General features: G+C 42.2%; 1 protein-coding gene across 1 annotated transcript in view; it reads left to right on the plus strand.

The window, feature by feature from the left end:
* LOC129857764 (zinc finger protein 236-like) overlaps positions 1-22,770 on the plus strand; it is a 96,782-nt gene that overhangs the window by 25,185 nt on the left and 48,827 nt on the right. Inside the window, exons 9-13 of the mRNA XM_055926308.1 lie at positions 939-1,116; positions 2,962-3,234; positions 16,144-16,347; positions 16,429-16,561; positions 22,400-22,660. Of these exons, the coding sequence (XP_055782283.1) occupies positions 939-1,116; positions 2,962-3,234; positions 16,144-16,347; positions 16,429-16,561; positions 22,400-22,660 (1,049 nt within the window). The remainder of the gene's footprint in view (positions 1-938; positions 1,117-2,961; positions 3,235-16,143; positions 16,348-16,428; positions 16,562-22,399; positions 22,661-22,770) is intronic.

The raw sequence follows: 22,770 nt of genomic DNA on the forward strand, positions 1-22,770 counted from the left end.
CCTCTCTTCATCTCCCCGTTATTCATGAGCTGATCTGCGATCTGTATGATCATCAACTAGATTTAGCCAAATGGGAAAGATTCTGTCATTAGTGTTATCTAGCAAGTTTAGCAATTTTACTCAATTGACTTTTGTTTGACTGCAATTTACAAAGTTGGTATAATTCGACACCACTATAGCCTGCTCGGGGTGCACTCTGTGTGTGCTCTGTGTCGAGATAGCCTAGGCCTGCTGAAATGCGCTGAATTAATTGAGGAACATGATTTTGCAATACACAACCATGTCATTGGCGATCAAAGTTACTCTGTCGTTACTAAATGTCAGTTTCGCTTGCTGTGAAATCTTTAAATAGTGGCACAGCGACAATCTTATTTTGTGAGGAACCCTGGCATATCTTGGTTTTAAACTTGGTTTTGAATGGGAATCGGTTTCTGGCTCATTTAAATGTCTGACCAGGCTTGGGCTTCAGCTCACCAGGCTTGGGCCGGACCGGGATCGAATTTTCAGTTATGCTTCTGATGCGAACTCCATTCGGGTCTCGTGTGCAGTCTGGCAGTGTCAATTATGCGTGTGCTTTGAATTTGTGATGACTTTGTGTGAAGTAAATACGCTAGGCTAAGGGATTCTATGCGACAACCTGTTTGTATAATGTGCTATTCTATTTTTTGCCAATCTGCTGCTGCGCATGTTGTGTATTTCGTGGAATTGCATTAGTGTGACATTGGGGGAAAGTGTTGTGATTTCCCTTTTTTGGGGAAACGTGAAGAGTGGGCCCAGGACAGTCCCGGGATCCCGGTTACCGATGTTAATCCCTAGTGTCATGTAGCCTAGCTCGGCATACAGCACAGTATTGCCCAATACTATGGATGGTAACATGTACTAATACATAGTATTAGTCACAGTTTTTGTTAAACCCTGTCACCCCTGAACCCACACAGCAAGCCCTGGAGAACAGTGGGTTGAGCGTGGTTCAGTCCCAGACCAACGGAGTGGCCAGACAGACTCAGAGCCATGCCGTCGAGGGGGCTCTACTTGACAGTAAGAAGTTACCAGGCCAGGACAAAACCGCCAAGAAGGAGAAGAGAAGTATCTTCAGAAAACCTGTACAGATGCCAGGTAGGGCATACCCCAAAAAATGTCCATGTGTGCTTGTGTATGTCACCCTCTCTCAGTTCCATTTCAACTCCATCAATTTACTTGCTCGTTTTATGTCCATTGACAATGAACAGGTATATTGCATACAGTGCATTTGGAAAGTATTCAGACCCCTTCCCTTTTTCCACATTTTGTGACATTACAGCCTTATTCTAAAATGGGTTAAATAAATGTTTTTCCTTATCAATACCCCATAATGACAAAGCGAAAAAAGGTTTTTAAAAGTCTTTGCAAATGTATTAAAAATAAACAACAGAAATAGCTTATTTACATGTATTCAGACCCTTTGCTAGTAGACTCGAAATTGAGCTCAGGTGCATCCTGTTTCCGTTGATCATCCTTGAGATGTTTCTACAACTTGATTGGAGTCCACCTGTGATAAATTAAATTGATTGGACATGATTTGGAAAGGCACACACCTATCTATATAAGGTCCCACAGTTGACAGTGCATGTCAGAGCAAAAACCAAGCCATGAGGCCGAAAGGAATTGTCCATAAAGACAGGATTGTGTCGAGGCACAGATCTTGGGAAGGTCTACCAAAAAAAATCTACAGCATTGAAGGTCCCCAAGAACACAGTGGCCTCCATTCTTAAATGGAAGAAGTTTAGAACCACCAAGAGTCTTCCCAGAGCTGGCCACCTGGCCAGACTGAGAAATCGGGGGAGAAGGGCCTTGGTCAGGGAGGTGACCAAGAACTTGATGGTCACTCTGACAGAGTTCCTCTGTGGAGATGGGATAACCTTCCAGAAGGACAATCTCTGCAGCACTCCACCAATCAGGCCTTAGGAAGCCATTCCTCATTAAAAGGCAAATGACAGCCCACTTAGTTTGCCAAAGGGCACCTAAACGACTCTCAGACCATGAGAAACAAGATTCTCTGGTCTGATGATTGAATTGAATCTGACCATGATTGAACTACTTGGCCTGAATACCAAACGTCACATCTGAAGGAAACCTGAAACCATCCCTGCGGTATCGAGGGAAAGATGAAGGGATCTAGTCAGGATCGAGGGAAAGATCAACGGAGCAAAGTACAGAGATCCTTGATGAAAACCTGCTCCAGAGCACTCAGGACCAGGGGTGAAGGTTCACCTTCAAACAGGACAACGACCCTAAGCACACAGTCAAGACAGCGCAGGAGTGGCTTCGGGACATGTCCTTGAGTGGCCCAGCCGGACTTGAACCCAATCTAACATCTCTGGAGGCACCTGAAAAAAGCTGTGCCACGACGCTCCCCATCCAACCTGACAGAGCTTGAGACGATCTGCAGAGAAGATTGGGAGAACCTCCCCAAAAAACAGGTGTGCCAAGCTTGTAGCGTCATACCCAAGAAGACTCAAGCCTGTAATCGCTGCCAAATGTGCTTCAGCAAAGAACGGAGTAAAGGGTCTAAATACTTAAGTAAATGTGATATTTCAGTTTTACATTTTTTATAAATTTGCAAACATTTGCTTTGTCATTATGAGGTACCAACAATTTAAATCATTGTTGAATAAGGCTGCAACATAACAAAATGTGGAAAAGTCAAGGGGTCTGAATACTTTCCAAATTCACTATATATCGGGAGTTTCAATTGATTCCCTGAATTTAAGTGTATTTGGTCTCAGCTCTATGCCTGCTCATCTCATGTGGGACCAGTGTCGCATCCATTAGTGCACCCTATAACGAAACGTAACACGAAAATGAATGTTTGTTATTGGACAGGTCCAGGCAGTCTCTCCCTGTTTCAGTCTGTTTTCTTCCATTTGGTGCCTAATAGAACACAACCCGTGTCACCTCTTTCTGTCCCCCCCCTTCCCCTAGGCTCCATCAGGGAGGAGAACGGCGTGCGCTGGCACAGCTGCCCTTACTGCAGCAAGGAGTTCAAGAAGCCCAGCGACCTGGTGCGTCACATCCGCATCCACACACACGAGAAGCCCTTCAAGTGCAAGCAGTGCTTTCGCGCCTTTGCCGTCAAGAGCACCCTCACTGCCCACATGAAGACGCACACAGGCATCAAGGCCTTCGAGTGCCAGTGCTGCATGAAGTGCTTCTCCACGTCGGGCAGCAGGAAGGTCCACATGCGCCTACATACAGGTGAGCGATATTATGGCGTTGTTATTATGGAGTGATATTTTGATTGTATTCATAGATGCACATTTAGTTTCGGGTTGGCATCTATATTACTCCATAATGGTCATCAAGATTTATTATGATTAACGTTGGTGTCATAATCTGGATTTAACTTGATTTAAGTTATTGAAAAAAGTCCTATTTTCTTTTATTAATTTGTCCTCTTGTTTTTTTTATGTTTAATTATGGTGCCTTCAGAAAATATTCACACCTCTTGACACAGCCTACATTTAAAATGGATTAAATTGCGATTTTGTTTCACTGGCCTACAAATAATATATCCCATAATATCAAAGTAGAATGATGTTTTTAGAGATGTTTATACATTCATTAAGAGCTGAAATGTCTTTATTCAATAACTATTCAACCCCTTTTTTATGGAAAGCCTAAATAAGTTCAAGTAAAAATGTTACATAATAAGTTGCATGGACTCACTCTGTGTGCATTTAATAGTGGTTGACATGCTTTTTGAATGACTACCTCATCTCTGTACCCCACACATACAATTATCAGGTCTCTTAGTTAGGGCTGTGGAGGTGATGAAATTTCGCCATCCGGTGATTGTCAAACAAATAACTGTCGGTCTCACGGTAATTGGCCGTAAATGAACATAAACACATTCAGCATCTCCTGGCTTCCACACAGCCTACTGATGCAGACCTGTTGAACATCTATATTTTAAAAAGTCTTAAGAAATCCATGTAATATAGCCTACACCTTCACAACAAATACATTATTTATTTTAGACAGGTCTAAAGAAACATGATAGGAAGAAAATGTAGTCTATTTCAGAAGAACAGAACGGCATACTTTGAGTTGTCCTTATGTTAGATCCTGATCTGGCTATGCCACGTGGCTGTGGGCTACACTAGTTAATTTAGCAGACAAGATTTGCTTTGAATTCTTTGGCGTTATTTTATAGTGTGAAGAATCCAATTAAACAAAGGTGAATAAAATAGCTATTCTGTGTTGAGCAGTTAACAACGAGATACTGTAGGTACTCCTATATACTTCATTTAGAGTTATTCATTTAACTTTAGTTGTTCTACAAACGTTGGGCTATATGTGTTGATGTTTATTACATTGTAAGGCTGCATGATGCGACTAATGATGATTTGAAAAAAGTAGCTTGGAAGGAATGAGCTCTGCTTTGTTTTTTTTGCGCAGGCCGTACACACTACATCAGTCTCTCATTCAAAATTTGAGAAGCACTTGATAATGTCTTTGTGTGGCCATAATTCACCCTAAAATAATCGATGCCTTTTGCGGCCCTTCTCCCTGAGTGCTGCCTGCTCCGAATCACCTCTCACTCACACGGCTCTCCATCACGTGATCGGGTCTTTCTCACAGGCTACAAGTGAAGACCGACACATCGGGAACGCAACTGCGCACGTCCTTATCCAATTCCGAGGTGCATATTGAAGATAGGAGATAGGAGAACTGTCCACATTTACAGTACCAGTCAAAAGTTTGGACACATTCAAGGGTGTTTCTTTAGTTTTTACTATTTTCAACATTGTATAATAATAGTGAAGACATCAACAATATGAAATAACACATGGAATCATGTAGTAACCAAAAAAGTGTTAAACAAATCAAAATAGATTTTAGCTTCTTTAAAGTAGCCACACTTTGCCTTGATGACAGCTTTGCACACATTTGGCATTCTCTCAACCAGCTTCACCTGGAATGCTTTTACAACAGTCTTGAAGCAGTTCCCATATATGCTGAGCACTTGTTGGCAGCTTTTCCCTCACTCTGCGGTCCAACTTTTCCCAAACCATCTCAATTAGATTGAGGTCGGGTGATTGTGGAGGCCAAGTCATCTGATGCAGCACTCCATCACTCTCCTTCTTGGTCAAATAGCCCTTACACAGCCTAGATGTGTGTTGGGTCATTGTCCTCTTGAAAAACAAATGATAGTCCCACTAAGCGCAAACCAGATGGGATGGCGTATCGCTGCAGAATGCTCTGGTAGCCATGCTGGTTAAGTCTGCCGTGATTTTTAAATAAATCACCAACATTGTCACCTGCAAAACATCACCTCCTTCATGCTTCACGGTGGGAACCACACATGCGGAGATCATCCGTTCACCTACTCTGCGTCTCACAACGACACGGGGGTTGGAACCAAAAATCTAATTTGTACTCGTAAGACCAAAGGACATATTTCCACTGGTCTAATGTCCATTGATTGTGTTTCTTGGCCCAAGCAAGTCTCTTCCTCCTATTGATGTCCTTTAATAGTGGTATCTTTGCACCAATTCGACCAGTTGATGTTCGAACAGTTGATGTTGAGATGTGTCTGTTACTTGAACTCTGTGAAGCATTTATTTGGGCTGCAATTTCTGAGGCTGGTAACTTCAATGAACGTATTCTCTGCAGCAGAGGTAACTCTGGGTCTTTCTTACCTGTGGCGGTCCTCATGATAGCCAGTTTCATCATAGCACTTGATGGTTTTTGCGACTTCACTTTAAGAAACGTTCAAATTTTCCGGATTGACTGACCTTCATTTCTTAACCTCTAACGAGCCTCTACCCCGGATCCGGGAGCACCCCCCCCCCCCCCCCCCCCCCCCACTGATTAGCATCGCTAGCATAGCGTCACAATTAAATAGTAGCATCTAAATATAATTAAATCACAAGTCCAAGACACCTAATGAAAGATACAGATCTTGTGAATAAAGCCACCATTTCAGATTTTTAAAATGTTTTACAGGGAAGACACAATATGTAAATCTATTAGCTAAACACGTTAGCAGAAATCACACCAGTAGCTATCACCAATTCGGCTAAACTAAGATATTGATAGCCACTAACCAAGAAAAAACCTCATCAGATGACTAACATATTTATGATCTGATAACATATTTATGGTATAGGATAGGTTTTGTTAGAAAAATGTGCATATTCAGGTAGATATCATAGTTTACAATTGCACCCACCGTCACAAATGGACTAGAATAAATACATAGAGCAACGTGTATTACCTAATTACTAATCATCAAACATTCGTAAAAATACACAGCATACACTAATCGAAAGACACAGATCCTGTGAATACAGACAATATTGCAGATTTTCTAAGTGTCTTACAGCGAAAACACAATAAATCGTTATATTAGCATACCACATACGCAAACGTTACCCGAGCACTGATTCTAGCCAAAGAGAGCGATATCGTATCATCGCCAAAATATATTAATTTTTTCACTAACCTTCTCAGAATTCTTCAGATGACACTCCTGTAACATCATATTACAACATACATATACAGTTTGTTCGAAAATGTGCATATGTAGCCACCAAAATCATGGTTAGACAATGACAAAAGTAGCACAGCTGGTCAGAAAATGTCGTGCACCATATTATACAGGGATCTAGTCTTATACATAAATACTCATAAACTTGATTAAAAAATATAGGGTGGACAGCGATTGATAGACAATTTAATTTTTAATACAATCGCGGAATTACATTTTTTAAATTATCCTTTTCAATACAGGTTGCGCCAAGCAAAGCTACATCTAACAAAATGGCAGAACGTGCGTTTGACATTTTTCTACAGAACAACGATTTATCATCTTAAATATTTCTTACTATGAGGCGATCTTCCATCAGATTCTTGGGCAATGAATCCTTTCTTGGGTCTAATCTTCTTTTGGTCGAAAGATGTCCACTTGTCCGTCGAAATGCCCACTAACGTACGACCGGGACCCCGAAACGTGCCCGGAGCTTCAAAGTCTATTACAAAGCAATGCCTCAAAATCGCACTAAACGGATATAAATTGCTATAAAACGGTTTAAATTAACTACATTATGATGTTTCTAACACCTATAACGAGTAAAAACATGACCGACGGTATATTACTGGCTAAACCAAGACTTGGAAAAAGGCCAGTCAGATATCCTTCTTGCGTTGAGCGCAGACTCCAAAGGAATCCTACTTCCGGTCTTTCGTCATTTATAGAGCCTGTGATTGCGCAATAGACTCCATTCAAATTGTCATCACTTACTGACATCTAGTGGAAGGCGTGGGCAGTGTTTGTATCTCATAGGATTAACAGAGACTTTAAAAACTGATCTGGAACCAGAGGCCAAGATGTCTAAATCTCACACACTGGGAGGAAAAGTGCTGTAGAATGAGTTCTGTTTCACTCAGAGACATAATTCAAACGACTATAGAAACTAGAGAGTGTTTTCTATCCAATAATAACAATAATATGCATATTGTACGAGCAAGAATTGAGTACTAGGCAGTTTAATCTGTAGAGTTAATTATGCTAATGCGAAATAGCACCCCCTATAGTTGCAAGAAGTTAAAGGAATGATGGACTGTGGTTTCTCTTTGCTTATTTGAGCTGTTTTTGCCATAATATGGACTTGGTCTTCCATCAAATAAGGCTATATTCTGTATACCACCCCTACCTTGTCACAACACAACTGATCAAACACATTAAGAAGGAAAGAAATTCCACGAAAAATTAATTTTTACAATGCATGAAGCTGGTTGAGAGAGTGCCAATAATGTGCAATCACTTTTTTTGGTTACTACATGATTCCATGTGTTATTTCACAGTTCCATAGTTTCTACAATGTAGAAAATAGTAAAAAATTAAGAAAAACCCTGGAATGAGTAGGTGTGTCCAAACTTTTGACTGGTACTGTGCTTTTTGTCTGTCAACAAGATGAGTAGGCTAGTGCTTTTGCTGTTCATTAGGTCTATGTCAATCTACTATCCCCTATAAGACAAGTTGACCTATTCTGTGCGAGAAGTATATATTCCATACATAGTCTGGGACAGTTGTGGGACACAATAGATCCCAAATTAATACAACCACTAGCATAAAAAAACTGTTTTACTCAATGAGGCTGACACAACAGATCAGAACGTTTAGCTAAAAATGTTGATAAACTTTTGGCCATTTCTTCACATTATAAGCGCAGGAATACGCATGCAGTTGTAGGCTATATGCACAAATCTTCCATTAGTGGGGACAACACCATTATCAAATTGTGAAGCGTATTAATGGGCTTAATGTTAAGAAGTTATTTGGCCACTTTAGTTGTGATACAAAACTTATCAAAACATATAGGCCCATGGGCTAGGCTACATGCGGTGTGCGATTTTGATTAGAAAAAAATAGCAAAAAAAGACATTGTTTCTTGCCTTACACTGGGGAATCATTCACAAGTAATAATATATAATTCACATATGGTATGCTAATATTGGCACACATCAGACTATTCTCGTTTTAATCTTGTATTTACATATACTAATTAATGTGTGTGAAATTTGATTTAGAATGGACCATTATCATGCCCCTGTCTCTAAACAGGGGCATGGGTAAAAATATCTCTACACTCAAATAACGAATGGAGGATGATTTTCTCGTGGTTAATTTTCATGCCAGCCAGGTAGGCTATACTCCTGTTGTAAAGATAAGCAATATTTGCTTAATATTAGGAAAGTTTATAAATAAATAGTAGGCCTAGCCTATAGAAAGCTGATGGGATCCTCCTCTTTTAGTAGAGGCCATCACTCTGTTTTCTCACGCAATTGCATAGCCTACAGAACTGTTGCGCAACATGAGCGTGGGCTCTCATGAAGTGTTTGCTTAGATTGTCGATTACATTTGCATTGATGGCAGAGTGATTAGAGGGACAATAGAGTGCTGAGTACCAGTCAGTTAGCAAGTTTGGCAGGCTGCTAATGACCATCAGCAGCATCAGAGCTTGGAGAAGCCTAATTACCGTGACTAAATGGTTATGTGGGATTTGGCTGCCTTCATGACTCGTGACCACCGGTGTGGAGATAATACGGTCACCGCAACAGCCCTGCTCTTAGTCGAGCAGTGAATATCATAAACAGATTCAGCCACAAAGATCAGGGAAGTTTTTCAATGCCTTGCAAGAAGGGCACGTATTGGTCGATGGGTAAAAACAAAAAAACAATTGATTATATAACCCTTTGAGCATGTTGATATTAATTACATGTTGGATGGTGTGTCAATACACCCAGTCACTACAAAGATAAAGGGATCAAATCAAACTTTATTTGTCAAATGCGCTGAATACGTGTAGACCTTAATAATAAAGTGTAGACCTTACCGTGAAATGATTACTTACAAGCCCTTAACCAACAGTGCAGTTCAAGAAGAGTTAAGAAAATATTTACCAAATAAACTAAAGTAAAAAATAATAAAAAGTAACAGAATAAAATGACAATAGCAAGGCTATATACAGGGGGTACCGATACTGTGTCAGTGTGCGGGGGTACAGGTTAGTTGAGGTAATTTGTACATGTAGGGGTGAAGTGACTATGCATAGATAATAAACAGTGAGTAGCAGCAGTGTACAAAACAAATGGAGGGAAAGGGAGGGTGTCGATGTAAATAGTCTGGTGGCCATTTGATGAATTGATTAGCAGTCTTATGGCTTGGGGGTAGAAGCTTTTAAGGAGCCTTTTGGTCCTAGACTTGACGCACTTGTACCGCTTGCCATGCGGTAGCAGAGAAAACAGTCTATGACTTGGGTGACTGGAGTCTCTGACAATTTCATGGGCTTTCCTCTGACACTGCCTATTACAGTTGAAGTCGGAAGTTTACATACACCTTAGCCAAATACATTTAAACTCAGTTTAATCCTAGTAAAAATTCCCTGTCTTAGGTCAGTTAGGATCACCACTTTATTTTAAGATTGTGAAATGTCAGAATAATAGTAGAGAGAATTATTTATTTCAGCTTTTATTTCTTTCATCACATTCCCAGTGGGTCAGAAGTTTACATACACTCAATTAGTATTTGGTAGCATTGCCTTTAAATAGTTTTACTTGGGTTAAACGTTTCGGGTAGCCTTCCACAAGCTTCCCACAATAAGTTGGGTGAATTTTGGCACCTTCTGACAGAGCTGGTGTAACTAAGTCAGGTTTGTAGGCCTCCTTGCTCGCACACTTTTTCAGTAGTGCCCACAAATGTTCTATAGGATTGAGGTCAGGGTTTTGTGATGGCCACTCCAATACCTTGACTTGTTTGTCCTTTAGCCATGTTGCCACACATTTGGAAGTATGCTTGGGGTCATTGTCAATTTGGACGACCCATTTGCGACCAAGCTTTAACTTCCTGATTGATGTCTTGAGATGTTGCTTTAATATATCCACATCATTTTCCTCCCTCATGATGCCATCTATTTTGTGAAGTGCACCAGTCCCTCCTGCAGCAAAGCACCCCCACAACATGATGCTGCCACTCCCGTGCTTCACGGTTGGGATGGTGTTCTTCGGCTTGCAAGCCTCCCCCCTTTTCCTCCAAACTTAACAATGGTCGTTATAGCCAAACAGTTCTATTTTTGTTTCATCAGCCCAGAGGACATTTTTTCAAAAGGTATGATCTTTGTCCCCATGTGCAGTTGCAAACCGTAGCCTGGCTGTTTTTTGGCGGTTTTGGAGCAGTGGCTACTTCCTTGCTGAGTAGCCTTTCAGGTTATGTCGATATAGGACTCGTTTTACTGTGGATATAGATACTTTTGTACCTGTTTCCTCCAGCATCTTCACAAGGTCCTTTCCTGCTGTTCTGGGATTGATTTGCACTTTTCGCACCAAATTACTTTCATATCTAGGAGACAGAACGTGTCTCCTTCCTGAGCGGTATGACGGCTGCGTGGTCCCATGGTGTTTATACTTGCGTACTATTGTTTGTACAGATGAACGTGGTACCTTCAGGCATTTGGAAATTGCTGTGGAGGTCTCCAATTGTGGAGGTCACCAATTTTTTTTCTGAGGTCTTGGCTGATTTCTTTAGATTTTCCCATGATGTCAAGCAAAGAGATACTGAGTTTGAAGGTAGGCCTTGAAATACATCCACAGGTACACCTCGATTGACTCAAATGACGTCAATTAGCCTATCAGAAGCTTCTAAAGCCATGACATTTTCTGGAATTTTCCAAGTTGTTTAAAGGCACAGTCAACTTAGTGTATGTGAACTTCTGACCCACTGGAATTGTGATACAGTGAATTATAAGTGAAATAATCTGTCTGTAAACAATTGTTGGAAAAAAAGACTTGTGTCATGCACAAAGTAGATGTCCTAACCGACTTGCCAAAACTATAGTTTGTTAATAAGACATTTGTGGAGTGGTTGAAAACGAGTTTTAATGTCTCCAACCTAAGTGTATGTAAACTTCCGACATCAACTGTATGTAGGTCCTGGATGGCAGGAAGCTTGGCCACAGTGATGTACTGGTCCATAAACATTACCCTCTGTAGCTCCTTAAGGTCAGATGCCGAGCAGTTGCCATACCAGACAGTGATGCAACTTTTCTGGATGCTCTCGATGGTGCAGCTGTAGAACTTTTTGAGGATCTGGGGACCCATGCCAGATCTTTTCACTCCTAAGGGGGAATAGGTTTTGTCGTGCCCTCTTCACGACTGTCTTGCTGTGATTGGACCATTATAGTTCGTTGGTGATGTGGACACCAAGGGACTTGAAACTCTTGACACGCTTCTCTACAGCCCCATCGATGTTAATGGGGGCCTGTTCGGCCAGCCTATAGTACACAATCAGCTACTTTGTCTTGCTCAAGTTGAGGGAGAGGTTGTTGTCCTGGCACCACCATGCCAGTTCTCTGACCTCCTCCCTATAGGATGTCTCATCGTTGTCAGTGATCAGGCATACCACTGTTGTCGTCAGCAAACTTAATGACGGTGTTGGAGTCGTGTTTGGCCACGCAGTCGTGGTTGAACAGGGAGTACAGGAGGGGACTGAGTACAAACCCCTGAGGGGCACCATTTTTGAGGATTAGCGTGGCAGACGTGTTGTTGCCTACCCTTACCACCTGGAGGTGGCCCGGCAGGAAGTGAGGATCCAGTTGCAGAGGGAGGTGTTTAGTCCCAGGGTCCTTAGCTTAGTGATGAGCTTCATGGGCACTATGGTGTTGAACTCGAGTCAATGAACAGTATTCTCACATAGTTGTTCCTTTTATCCAGGTGGGAAAGGGCAGTGTGGAGTGCGATTTAGATTGCGACATCTGTGGATTTGTTGGGGCATTATGGGAATTGCCGTGGGTCTAGGGTTTCCGGGATAATGCTGTTGATGTGATCCATGACCAGCCTTTCAAAGCACTTCATGGCTACCGACGTGAGTGCTACGGGACGGTAATCATTTACCTTTGCTTCTTTGGACACAGGGACTTTGGTGGTCCTCTTGAAACAAATAGGTTTTACAGACTCGGTCTGGGAGAGGTTGAAAATGTCAATCAAGACACTTGCCAGTTGGTCCGCTCATGTTTTGAGAACACGTCCTGGTAATCCGTCTGGCCCCGCAGCTTTGTGAATGTTGACCTGTTTAAAGGTCTTGCTCACATCGGCTACCGAGAGCGTTATCACACAGTCATCCAGGATCCTTTCTAACTCAGATGCAGGAGAGGAAGGATACTGCTCAGGGTTTTCACCATAAGGCCAATAGTTGACTAAAACAGTTACAGAGTTTAATGGCTGTGATGGGAGAAAACTGAGGATGGATCAACATTGTAGTTACTCCACAATATTAACCTAAATTACAGAGTGAAAAGAAGGAAGCCTGTACAGAATACACACATCCTGTATAAGGCCCTAAAGTAAAACTGCAAGAAATGTGGCAAAGAAATTAACTTTATGTCCTGAATACAAAGCTTTATGTTTGGGAAAATTCAACACAACACATCACTTAGTACCACTCTTCAAATTTTCAAGCATGGTGGTGGCTGCATCATGTTATGGGTATGCTTGTCATCGGACTAGGGAGTTTGTTTTTTTTAGGATAAAAAGAAACGGAATAGATCTAAGCACGGGCAAAATTTCCTAGAGGAAAGCCTGGTTTAGTCAGCTTTCCAACAGTCACTGAAAACACAATGTCATATCTACACTGGAGTTGCTTACCAAGACGACATTGAATGTTCCTGAGTGGCCTAGTTACAGTTTTGACTTAAATGGGCTTGAAAATCTATGGCAAGATTTGAAAATGTCTAGCAATGATCAACAACCAACTTGACAGCGCTTGAAGAATTTTAAAAGAATACATATAGAATACAAATATTGTACAATTCAGGTGTGCAAAACTTAGAGACTCACCCAGAAAGACTCACAGCTGTAAACGCTGCCTAAGGTGACTAACGTGTAGTGACTCAGGTGTGTGAATACTTATGTTAATTAGATATATTTGTATTTCATTTTTAATAAATGTGAAAAAAGTATGGGATATCGTGTGTAGATGGTGAGGGGAAGAAAAAAAAAATATTTAATCAATTTTGAATTCAGCCTGTCACACAACAAAATGTGGAATAAGTCAAGGGAATACAGTGAAAGCACTGTATAACCTGTCAGAAATATCCAGTTGATCAACTACTAGCCCCATGTTAGCTAGCTAGATAGGTCAGTTAGGCTAACCAGTTATCAAAGTCCTGTAGTTATCATGGACAGATTACGTTCCTAGAGGCCTCGATCTCCTGGGGGGCCCAATTTTTCTTTTTTTCTTTTGTTGAGTCACTCCTATGAACACACAAGACATGGCAAAAGGTGTAGAATTACTTTTAAATTAGCTTTAAAACTGAAACATTTTCTCGCCGCCCCATGGCAAAAGGTGTAAAATTGCAGCAAATAAGATTTAAATAAGATTTGATACGCGGTTGTTTACAGAGGTGACGTTCGTGGTGTCCTTTCACTGATTGCAGTAGTTGGGATTTCGTTTCACAGCCAAGATTAAGATGTCTGGGTGAATTATGTGGTGCTATGTAATGCTTGGCCTTCCATAATTATTGAATTAACACACACACACGCACACAATTAACGCAGATGCCTCTAAACCCATGGCCTCATCTCTCATTTGCATGACGATTTGATTACTGGTATTGCTTTGTCTTTTAGAGTGTTGCCCTTAACGTATCCGCGTATCCGTCTGTTGCTGTTAGAGTTGATTGATGCAAAGTAGAGATCTTCACAGATCCACCTGTACCCAAATACCCAAGACCCGATCCGGGACCAGAGCGGGTCTGGATCCAGAATTCTAAATAATGACACGGGTCTGGGTCGGATCTGATATGATTGTCACAAGTCTCGGGTATATATCATTTTAACTGACGTGTCCGAAAGGGCCCGTACCGTTCCGAGCGCAACTGCTGCAGTCGAGAGAGACATTGTATAATTGATGCTGCTGCTCTTGCTTTTCACGAGAGAGGATTGTGGCGCGTGTAGCTTGTTGTTGTAGGCAATCATAAGTCATTGAAGCCGCAATAGGCTACAGTCTATAGAACCTCCGTGAGGGGCAAAAGTTAGGCGATATCTAATCAAAGGAAGATGGAATGAAAATGACGGAATTAAAAGTTAAAGGAGAAGGATAGGCTACAACGACCAAGAGCCAACCGGTAGGGTGCTGCTTAATATTCCTCATGTAGTTGTTGTTATTTAGAAGTCTATACATGGGAGGAATATGTCTTCTGAAATAGGATACTTGTTATTTGGCCATTGGTTAGTTTTATTGCAAGGAATTCTAGTTGGTCAACCACAGGCTAGGGCTGGGTTATCAAACTACATGCTGTCCCTTTTTTTTCTGGGGAGAGAACCACTGGAGAGAACCACTGGAGAGAGCATCACTGAGGACAGGGGAGAATGACCATCTACCGCCGAGTATGATTTGTCCTCTTCGAATAAACCTATTTTCCTCCCCCTGATTTGCTTTGGAGTCTGTGTTATTAAAGAATAACAAATTGCTAACACTAGCTAATGTCAAGACAGGTACTACGTTATCATATTTGATGATAAATAACCTAGCTATGGCAGCTATTAGTCTACTATAGTGCGAGTCGGCTTGTTGGTTGGTTGCTGTCTCTTGTCTCTCCCTCCCTGCTCCCCGTGTCACTCACTCACAGTATGGCCCTTCCCCGCCTGCTAGAGCTGCACTTCTCTTGCGCTTTATCAGCTCCGGTTAATCAAGTAGCTTAACAATGACTTTTCTGCTGCTTCCATCACTCGGATCAGACCGTGTCTGGATCCGACCAGGTCTATACGGAACGGGTCATGAAAACACACTTGTTTTCATGTGTAGCTGAGCTGTTATGGGTGTTTGTGATTTAGTTCAAATTCAAGTTGATTTAACTTCTTCACATGTCATACGATTCGATTCTGAATTACGTAATGCATGATTTAAAAAAGGATATTAATTTAAGAAAAATCAACAACAATGCAACATTTAGGTTACTGTGGTTTAGTCTGTTAAGGCGTCCGCATGCTTCCGAGTTTGTGCATATATTATGACAACATTTTGTTAGTTTTGGCAGTCTACGCCCCTTCGTCTGTGATTGGTCAACAGTAGGGATTCTTCAATAAAGTCTTTGTCATTCAAAGAGAGACGACTTGTTTTCATGCAAAATGTATTTATTGGAAAATACTGCACCAAACATCTTAGTTTGATGTAAATTGCGTGACTAAGATCTTTTCGGCAAAAACATAAAATGGATGACCGATTTCTTGAGTCATATTAGATTAATTCTGACCTTTTTGAGGAATCGTATACTAGCTATGGCGTCTCAAAATGGACAAACAGTACTATTTATGTATTTTTTTTCAAAAGAAGGTCTTTGAAGGGAGAATGCGAATACGCTACTTTAGGGGTTGGCGTTCCACAGGTTTCTTTTGATTTTATCTAATCTCTCAGGAGACATTGGTACGTTAAATCGATTTCGGCCTACTCAGTACGACACTGTTTATAAGTTTGTATTTTCTCTAGCTTGTCTCTTGATTTAACTGACATGAATACATTTCCATTTCAAAACTGATGCAGTTGGTTCTCGTTATTGTCTGAATTTAATTCTACATGCTAATTGAGGTTTATGTTCTTGTTATCAGGTGTGCGTCCGTTCCCGTGCCCTCACTGTGACAAGATCTTCCGTACATCGGGCCACAGAAAAACACACATTGCCTCCCACTTCAAGAGCCTGCAGCAGAAGAAGCACAAGTTCCCACGCAAAGCCCATAAAACCAAGGTGTCCAAGAGCAACATACCTCTGCCTGATATCCCCCTGCAAGAGCCCATACTTATCACGGACCTCGGTAACACATGCATGCTCACTCGCTCCCTCAAAAGCACGCATACACACACGCACTTTGTTCATATTGTCCCCTCCTCCCCAGGTCTCATCCAATCCCAGAACCCTCGCCTGGCCTTTCAGACGTACCTGGAGATGGTGGACAATGATCGGCCATACAAGTGTCCCTGCTGTAACAAGGCCTATAAGAAATCCAGCCACCTCAAGCAGCACGTTAGGTACAGCTATCCGCTACACGTGTCACACACACCCACAAGCATTTCGCTACACTTGCAATAACATCTGCTAACCATGTGTATGTGACCAATAAAATTCAATTTGACGCACACAGCATATGTTGTACTGTCCTTGTGGGGGCCTAAAATTGATTTCCATTGAAAATCCTGGTCTAACCATAACCCTAAATCTAACCCCTAAGCCTAAAATAGCCTTTGTCTTCGACGGAAATGTCCCCACAAGAGAGAATTTTACTTGTTTTACTATCCTAGTGGGGACTTTTGGGGATCTCCGGTACCCACAAGGATAGTAATACAAGCCCACACACACACACATTTAGTTTGTATTCACATGTATTCCTTTCGAAATATCATCCTCTCTGAAGCAGCTGGCATTGCCGACATATACCAATGAATGTATTTCTGATTTGAGTGCATGGATATATAGTTGGGAGAGGAAGTTATATATTTAGCCTCAGTTTAGATCCTCTTGTACTTTGTCATTGGGGCGGCAGGTAGCCTAGTGGTTAAAGCGTTGGCCCAGTAACCGAAAGGTTGCTAGATCGACTCCCCGAGCTGACAAGGTAAAAATATGTTGTTCTGCACCAGAACAAGGCAGTGTTCCTAGGCCGTCATTGTAACTAAGAATTTGTTCTTAACTGACTTGCCTAGTTAAATAAAATAGAAATTTAAAAAGAAAAGTGGGATAAGCCTGCTATAGCATGTCAGACAGCTGCTGAGCTGCTGTTATCAGTGGAGTTAGAGTCCACCCCTGTGGCTTAGTGGCATTAGCTCCTCATTTGATGCTAGAGGGATGAGCTGGGCTGAGCAGAGCATGGGGATGGACAAAGAGGCAGGGGGAGGGAAGGCTCAGCACATGGCAGAGGGTTTGAGCCACTGGCAGACGGCTGGGTTCAAGTAGTATTTGTTTTCTTTCAAATACTTTGAGGGTTTTATTGAGCCTGCCTAGAGTGCCAGGCAAACTCGACCAAGCACAGCTAAAGTAAACTAGATATACAGTTGAAGTCGGAAGTTTACATACATTTAGGTTGGAGTCGTTAAAACTCTCGTTTTTCAACCACTCCACAAATGTCTTGTTAACAAACTATAGTTTGGCAAGTCAGTTAGGACATCTACTTTGTGCATGACACAAGTAATTTTCCAACAATTGTTTACAGACAGATTATTTCACTTATAATTCACTGTATCACAATTCCAGTGGGTCAGAAGTTTACATACACTAAGTTGACTGTGCCTTTAAACAGCTTGAAAAATTCCAGAAATTGATGTCATGGCTTTAGAAGCTTCTGATAGGCTAATTGACATAATTTGAGTCAATTGGAGGTGTATCTGTGGATGTATTTCAAGGCCTACCTTCAAATCAGTGTCTCTTTGCTTGACATCATGGGAAAATCTAAAGAAATCAGCCAAGACCTCAGAAAACAAATTGGAGATCTCCACAAGTCTGGTTCATCCTTGGGAGCAATTTCCAAACGCCTGAAGGTACCACGTTCATCTGTACCAACAATAGTATGCAAGTATAAACACCATGGGACCACGCAGCCGTCATACCACTCACGAAGGAGACACGTTCTGTCTCCTAGAGATGAACGTACCTTGGTGCAAAAAGTGCAAATCAATCCCAGAACAACAGCAAAGGACATTGTGAAGATGCTGAAGGAAACGGGTACAAATGTACCCATATCAACCGTAAAACGAGTCCTATATCGACATAACCTGAAAGGCCGCTCAGCAAGGAAGTAGCCACTGCTCCAAAATCGCCATAGAAAAGCCAGACTACGGTTTGCAACTGCACATGGGGACAAAGATTGTACTTTTTGGAGAAATGTCCTCTGGTCTGATGAAACAAAAATATAACCGTTTGGCCATAATGACCATTGTTATGTTTGGAGGGAAAAGGGGGGGGCTTGCAAGCCGAAGAACGCCATCCGAACCGTGAAGCACTGGGGTGGCAGCATCATGTTGTGGAGGTGCTTTGCTGCAGGAGGGACTGGTGCAAAATAGATGGCATCATGAGGGAAAATTATGTGTATATATTGAAGCAACATCTCAAGACATCAGTCAGGAAGTTAAAGCTTGGTCGCAAATGGGTCTTCCAAATGGACAATGACCCCAAGTACACTTCCAAAGTTGTGGCAAAACGGCTTAAGGACAACAAAGTCAAGGTATTGGAGTGGCCATCACAAAACCCTGACCTCAATCCTATAGAAAAAACTGAGTTTAAATGTATTTGGCTAAGGTGTATGTAAACTTCAGACTTCAATTGTACAAAAGTACTTGGACACCCCTTCAAATCTGTGGATTCTGCGATTTCAGCCACGCCCATTGCCCACGACCTTCAACGTGGCACCGTCATAGGATGCCACCTTTACAACAAGTCAGTTTGTCAAATTTCTACCCTTCTAGAGCTGCCCGGGTCAACTGTGAGTGCGGTTATTGTGAAGTGGAAACGTCTAGGAGCTGCGAAGTGGTAGGCCACACAAGCTTACAGAACGAGAGTGCGGAGTGCTGAAGCATGTAGCGCATAAAAATCGTTTGTCCTCGGTTGCAACACTCACAACATAGTTCCAAACTGCCTCTGGAAGCAACGTCAGCACAATAATTGCTAGTCGTGAGCTTCATGAAATGGTTTTCCATGGCCGAGTAGCCTAAAATTAGCCTAAGATTACCTTGCGCAAAAACCAGAGCATCGGCTGGTGTGGTGTAAAGCTCTCTGCCACTGGATTCTAGAGCAGTGGAAACGTGTTCTCTGGAGTGACGAATCACGATTCGCAATCTTGAAGTCCAACGGACGAATCTGGGTTTGGCAGATGCCAGGAGAACACTACCTGCCCCAATGCATTGTGCCAACTGTAAAGTTTGGTGGATGAGGAATAATGGTCTGGGGTCGGCCCCTTAGTTCCAGTAAAGGGAAATCTTAACGCAACAGCATACAATGACATTCTAGACGATTCTGTGCTTCCAACTTTGTGTCAACAGTTTGGGGAAGGCCCTTTCCTGTTTTTGTATGACAATTCCCTCGTTTACAAAGCGAGGTCCGTACAGAAATGGTTTGTCGAGATCGGTGTGGAAGAACTTGACTGGCTTGCACAGAGCCCTAACCTCAACCCCATCGAACACCTTTGGGATGAATTGGAAAGCCGACTGAGAGCCAGGCCTAATCGCCAACATCAGTGCCCGAAATCACTTATGCTCCTGTGGCTGAATGGAAGCAAGTCCCCCGCAGCAATGTTCCAACATCTAGTGTAAAGCCTTCCCAGAAGAGTGGAGTCTGTTATAGCAGCAAAGGGGGGACCAACTCCATATGAATGCCTATTATTTTGCAATTCGATGTTAAATTTGCGTCCACATACTTTTGGTCATGTAGTGTATTTCAAGTATAGAAAACAAATACTATTTGAGCCCAGGTCTGGCTAACGTCTGTGCTGTCTATGCTCTGCGGGCCTGGTTTATGACAAGACAGGCCAGGTAGAGAGGAAAAAATGTACAGAGGGAAGAGATCTGAGGGGATTTAGGTACAGAGAGTGGGAGAGAAAATATTCAGATATAGTGTGGGGCGGCAGGTAGCCTAGTGGATAAAAGCCAGTAACCATAACAGTAATTGCTCCTGTAAGTCACTCTGGATAAGAGCTTCTGCTAAATGACTAAAATGTGTACTGGGCCATTTTATTTTTGTCTGGTTTAATCTCCAGGTTGTTGTCAGGAATAATGTGTAATGTCACAGTGGTGGATAAGTCTTATTTTTGTTTTCAGTAGCCTTATAGGTCCATTATAGGTCCATTAACTAGCAAATGTATCTGGAAAATGTCACCCTGCCATTTACCACAGGAAGAAAATCCCTCTAAAATGAGTATTGTATTCAATTTCTGCCTTTTTTCTTAGTTTGAGAAAAATGGGAGATTGAAGTTTAGGGCTTCATGGAGTAATTTCCCGAGCGATATTCATTGATTCTCTCAAGCTGTCTTTTTGCCCTTTGGGCTGACACATCGAATCTTCCCCTTTACTAAAATGTTTCTTCATTTTACTACTGTGAGGAAAAGAAAAGTAACGGCCTATATAATAAAGGTCACAGTCTCGATAAACGAGGAAACAAAAGTTAACCTTAATAACAATGTTACCTTCGCTGCTCCACTCAGCATATCTGAGATTCCCTAGTGTCTGTTTACCTCACACTATGGCAGAGCCCAAGTCAAAACTCTGTCCCATTATACTAATAAACGTGTTCCTCAGTCAGAGGGAATTTACTGCATACACCATGCAGAACGTATAATGCTTACTGTTTTTTTAGGATTTGCAAATTCGAGACCCTTAACATTTTATAGAACCATTTATTCTTCCTAATTTGAGCCATTTGACTCAGACCATAACACACCCAGTCATAACATCACCTCTCATAACATTACATTACATTCATAACATTCTATTACACCCAGGGTTGATATGCAAAGTGTTTGTGACATGACCTGAGGAAGATCCTTGTGGATTAAAACGTTGTCAGTAAAGGTGGTAATTGGGAGCATATTCAGTGTGCGGGCCTTTCTGTTCTTGTGTTGATACAGTACAATCTCTGTCAGGTTGGATGGAGAGCGTCACTGCACAGCTATTTTCAGGTGTCTCCAGAGATGTTAGATTGGGTTTAAGCCCGGGCTCTGGCTGGGCCACTCAAGTACATTCAGAGACTTGTCCCGAAGCCACTCTTGCGTTGTCTTGGCTGTGTGCCTGTTGGAAGGCGAACCTACGCACTAGTCTGAGGTCCTGAGCGCTCTGGAGCAGTTTTCCGCCAAGGATCTCTGTACTTTGCTGTGTTCATCTTTCCCTCGATCCTGACTAGTCTCCCTGTCGTTGAAAAACATCCCCACAGCTTGATGCTGCCGCCACCATGCTTCACTGTAGGTATGGTGCCAGGTTTCCTCCAGACGTGACGCTTGGCATTCAGGCCAAAGACTACAATCTTGGTTTCATCAGACCAGAGAATCTTTTTTCTCGAGACCTTTAGGTGCCTTTTGGCAAACTCCAAGTGGGCTGTCATGTGCCTTTTACTGAGGAGTGGCTTCCGTTTGACCACTCTACCATAAAGCCTGATTGGTGGAGTGCTGCAGAGATGGTTGTCCTGGAATGTTCTCCCATCTCCACAGAGGAACTCTAGAGTTCTGTCAGAGTGACCATCACGTTCTTGGTCACCTTGCTGACCAAGGCCCTTCTCATTTTGGCCGGGCGGCCAGCTCTAGGAAGATCTTGGTGGTTCCAAACTTCTTCCATTTAAGAATGATGGAGGCCACTGTGTTCTTGGGGACCTTCAATGCTGCAGAAATGTTTTGGTACCCTTCCCCAGATCTGTGTCTCGACGCAATCCTGTCTCGGAGCTCTACTGACAATTCATTCAACCTTATGGCTTGGTATTTGCTCTGACATGCACTGTCAACTGTGGGACCTTATATAGACAGGTGTGTGCCTTTCCAAATCATGTCCAATCAATTTCATTTACCGCAGGTGATCTCCAATAAAGTTGTAGAAACTTCTCAAGGATGATCAATGGAAACAGGATGCACCTGAGCTCAATTTCAAGTCGCATAACAAAGGGTCTGAGTACTTGTGTAAATAAGGTTTTACTGATTTTTATTTGTAATAACTTTGCAAAAATATCTGTAACCTGTTTTCGCTTTGTCATTATGGGGTAATGTGTGTAGATTGAGGATATATATATTTTTTTCATCCGTTTCAGAATAAGGCTGTAACGTAATAAAATGTGGAAAAGTCAAGGGGTCTGAATACTTTCTTAATATCTCATGATATTAACATTGTTAGGTCATTTTCCATCAGGTCTCACACGGGAGAGAGGCCGTACAAGTGTGTCCAGTGCGGTAAGGGATTTGCCTCCTCGGGGGTGCTGAAGGCCCACATCCGGACCCACTCGGGCCTCAAGGCCTACAAGTGCCTGATTTGTGACACCACATTCACCACCAGCGGCAGCCTCCGCCGCCATATGACCACCCACAGTGACATGCGGCCCTACATGTGCCCTTACTGCCAGAAGACCTTCAAGTCCTCACCCAACTGCAGGAAGCACATGAAGACCCACAGGTTAGTAATGCTCATGTGTTGTCAGGCACAGAGTTGTTTCGGGTCATGTGATCTGACCAGGTGGAAAAAGTGAAAGACTACAGGCCCTAATTCAGGTCGTTTCATCAGGA

The sequence above is a fragment of the Salvelinus fontinalis genome, chromosome 6, assembly GCF_029448725.1.
Source record: "Salvelinus fontinalis isolate EN_2023a chromosome 6, ASM2944872v1, whole genome shotgun sequence".
NCBI classification, from domain to species: Eukaryota; Metazoa; Chordata; class Actinopteri; order Salmoniformes; family Salmonidae; genus Salvelinus; species Salvelinus fontinalis.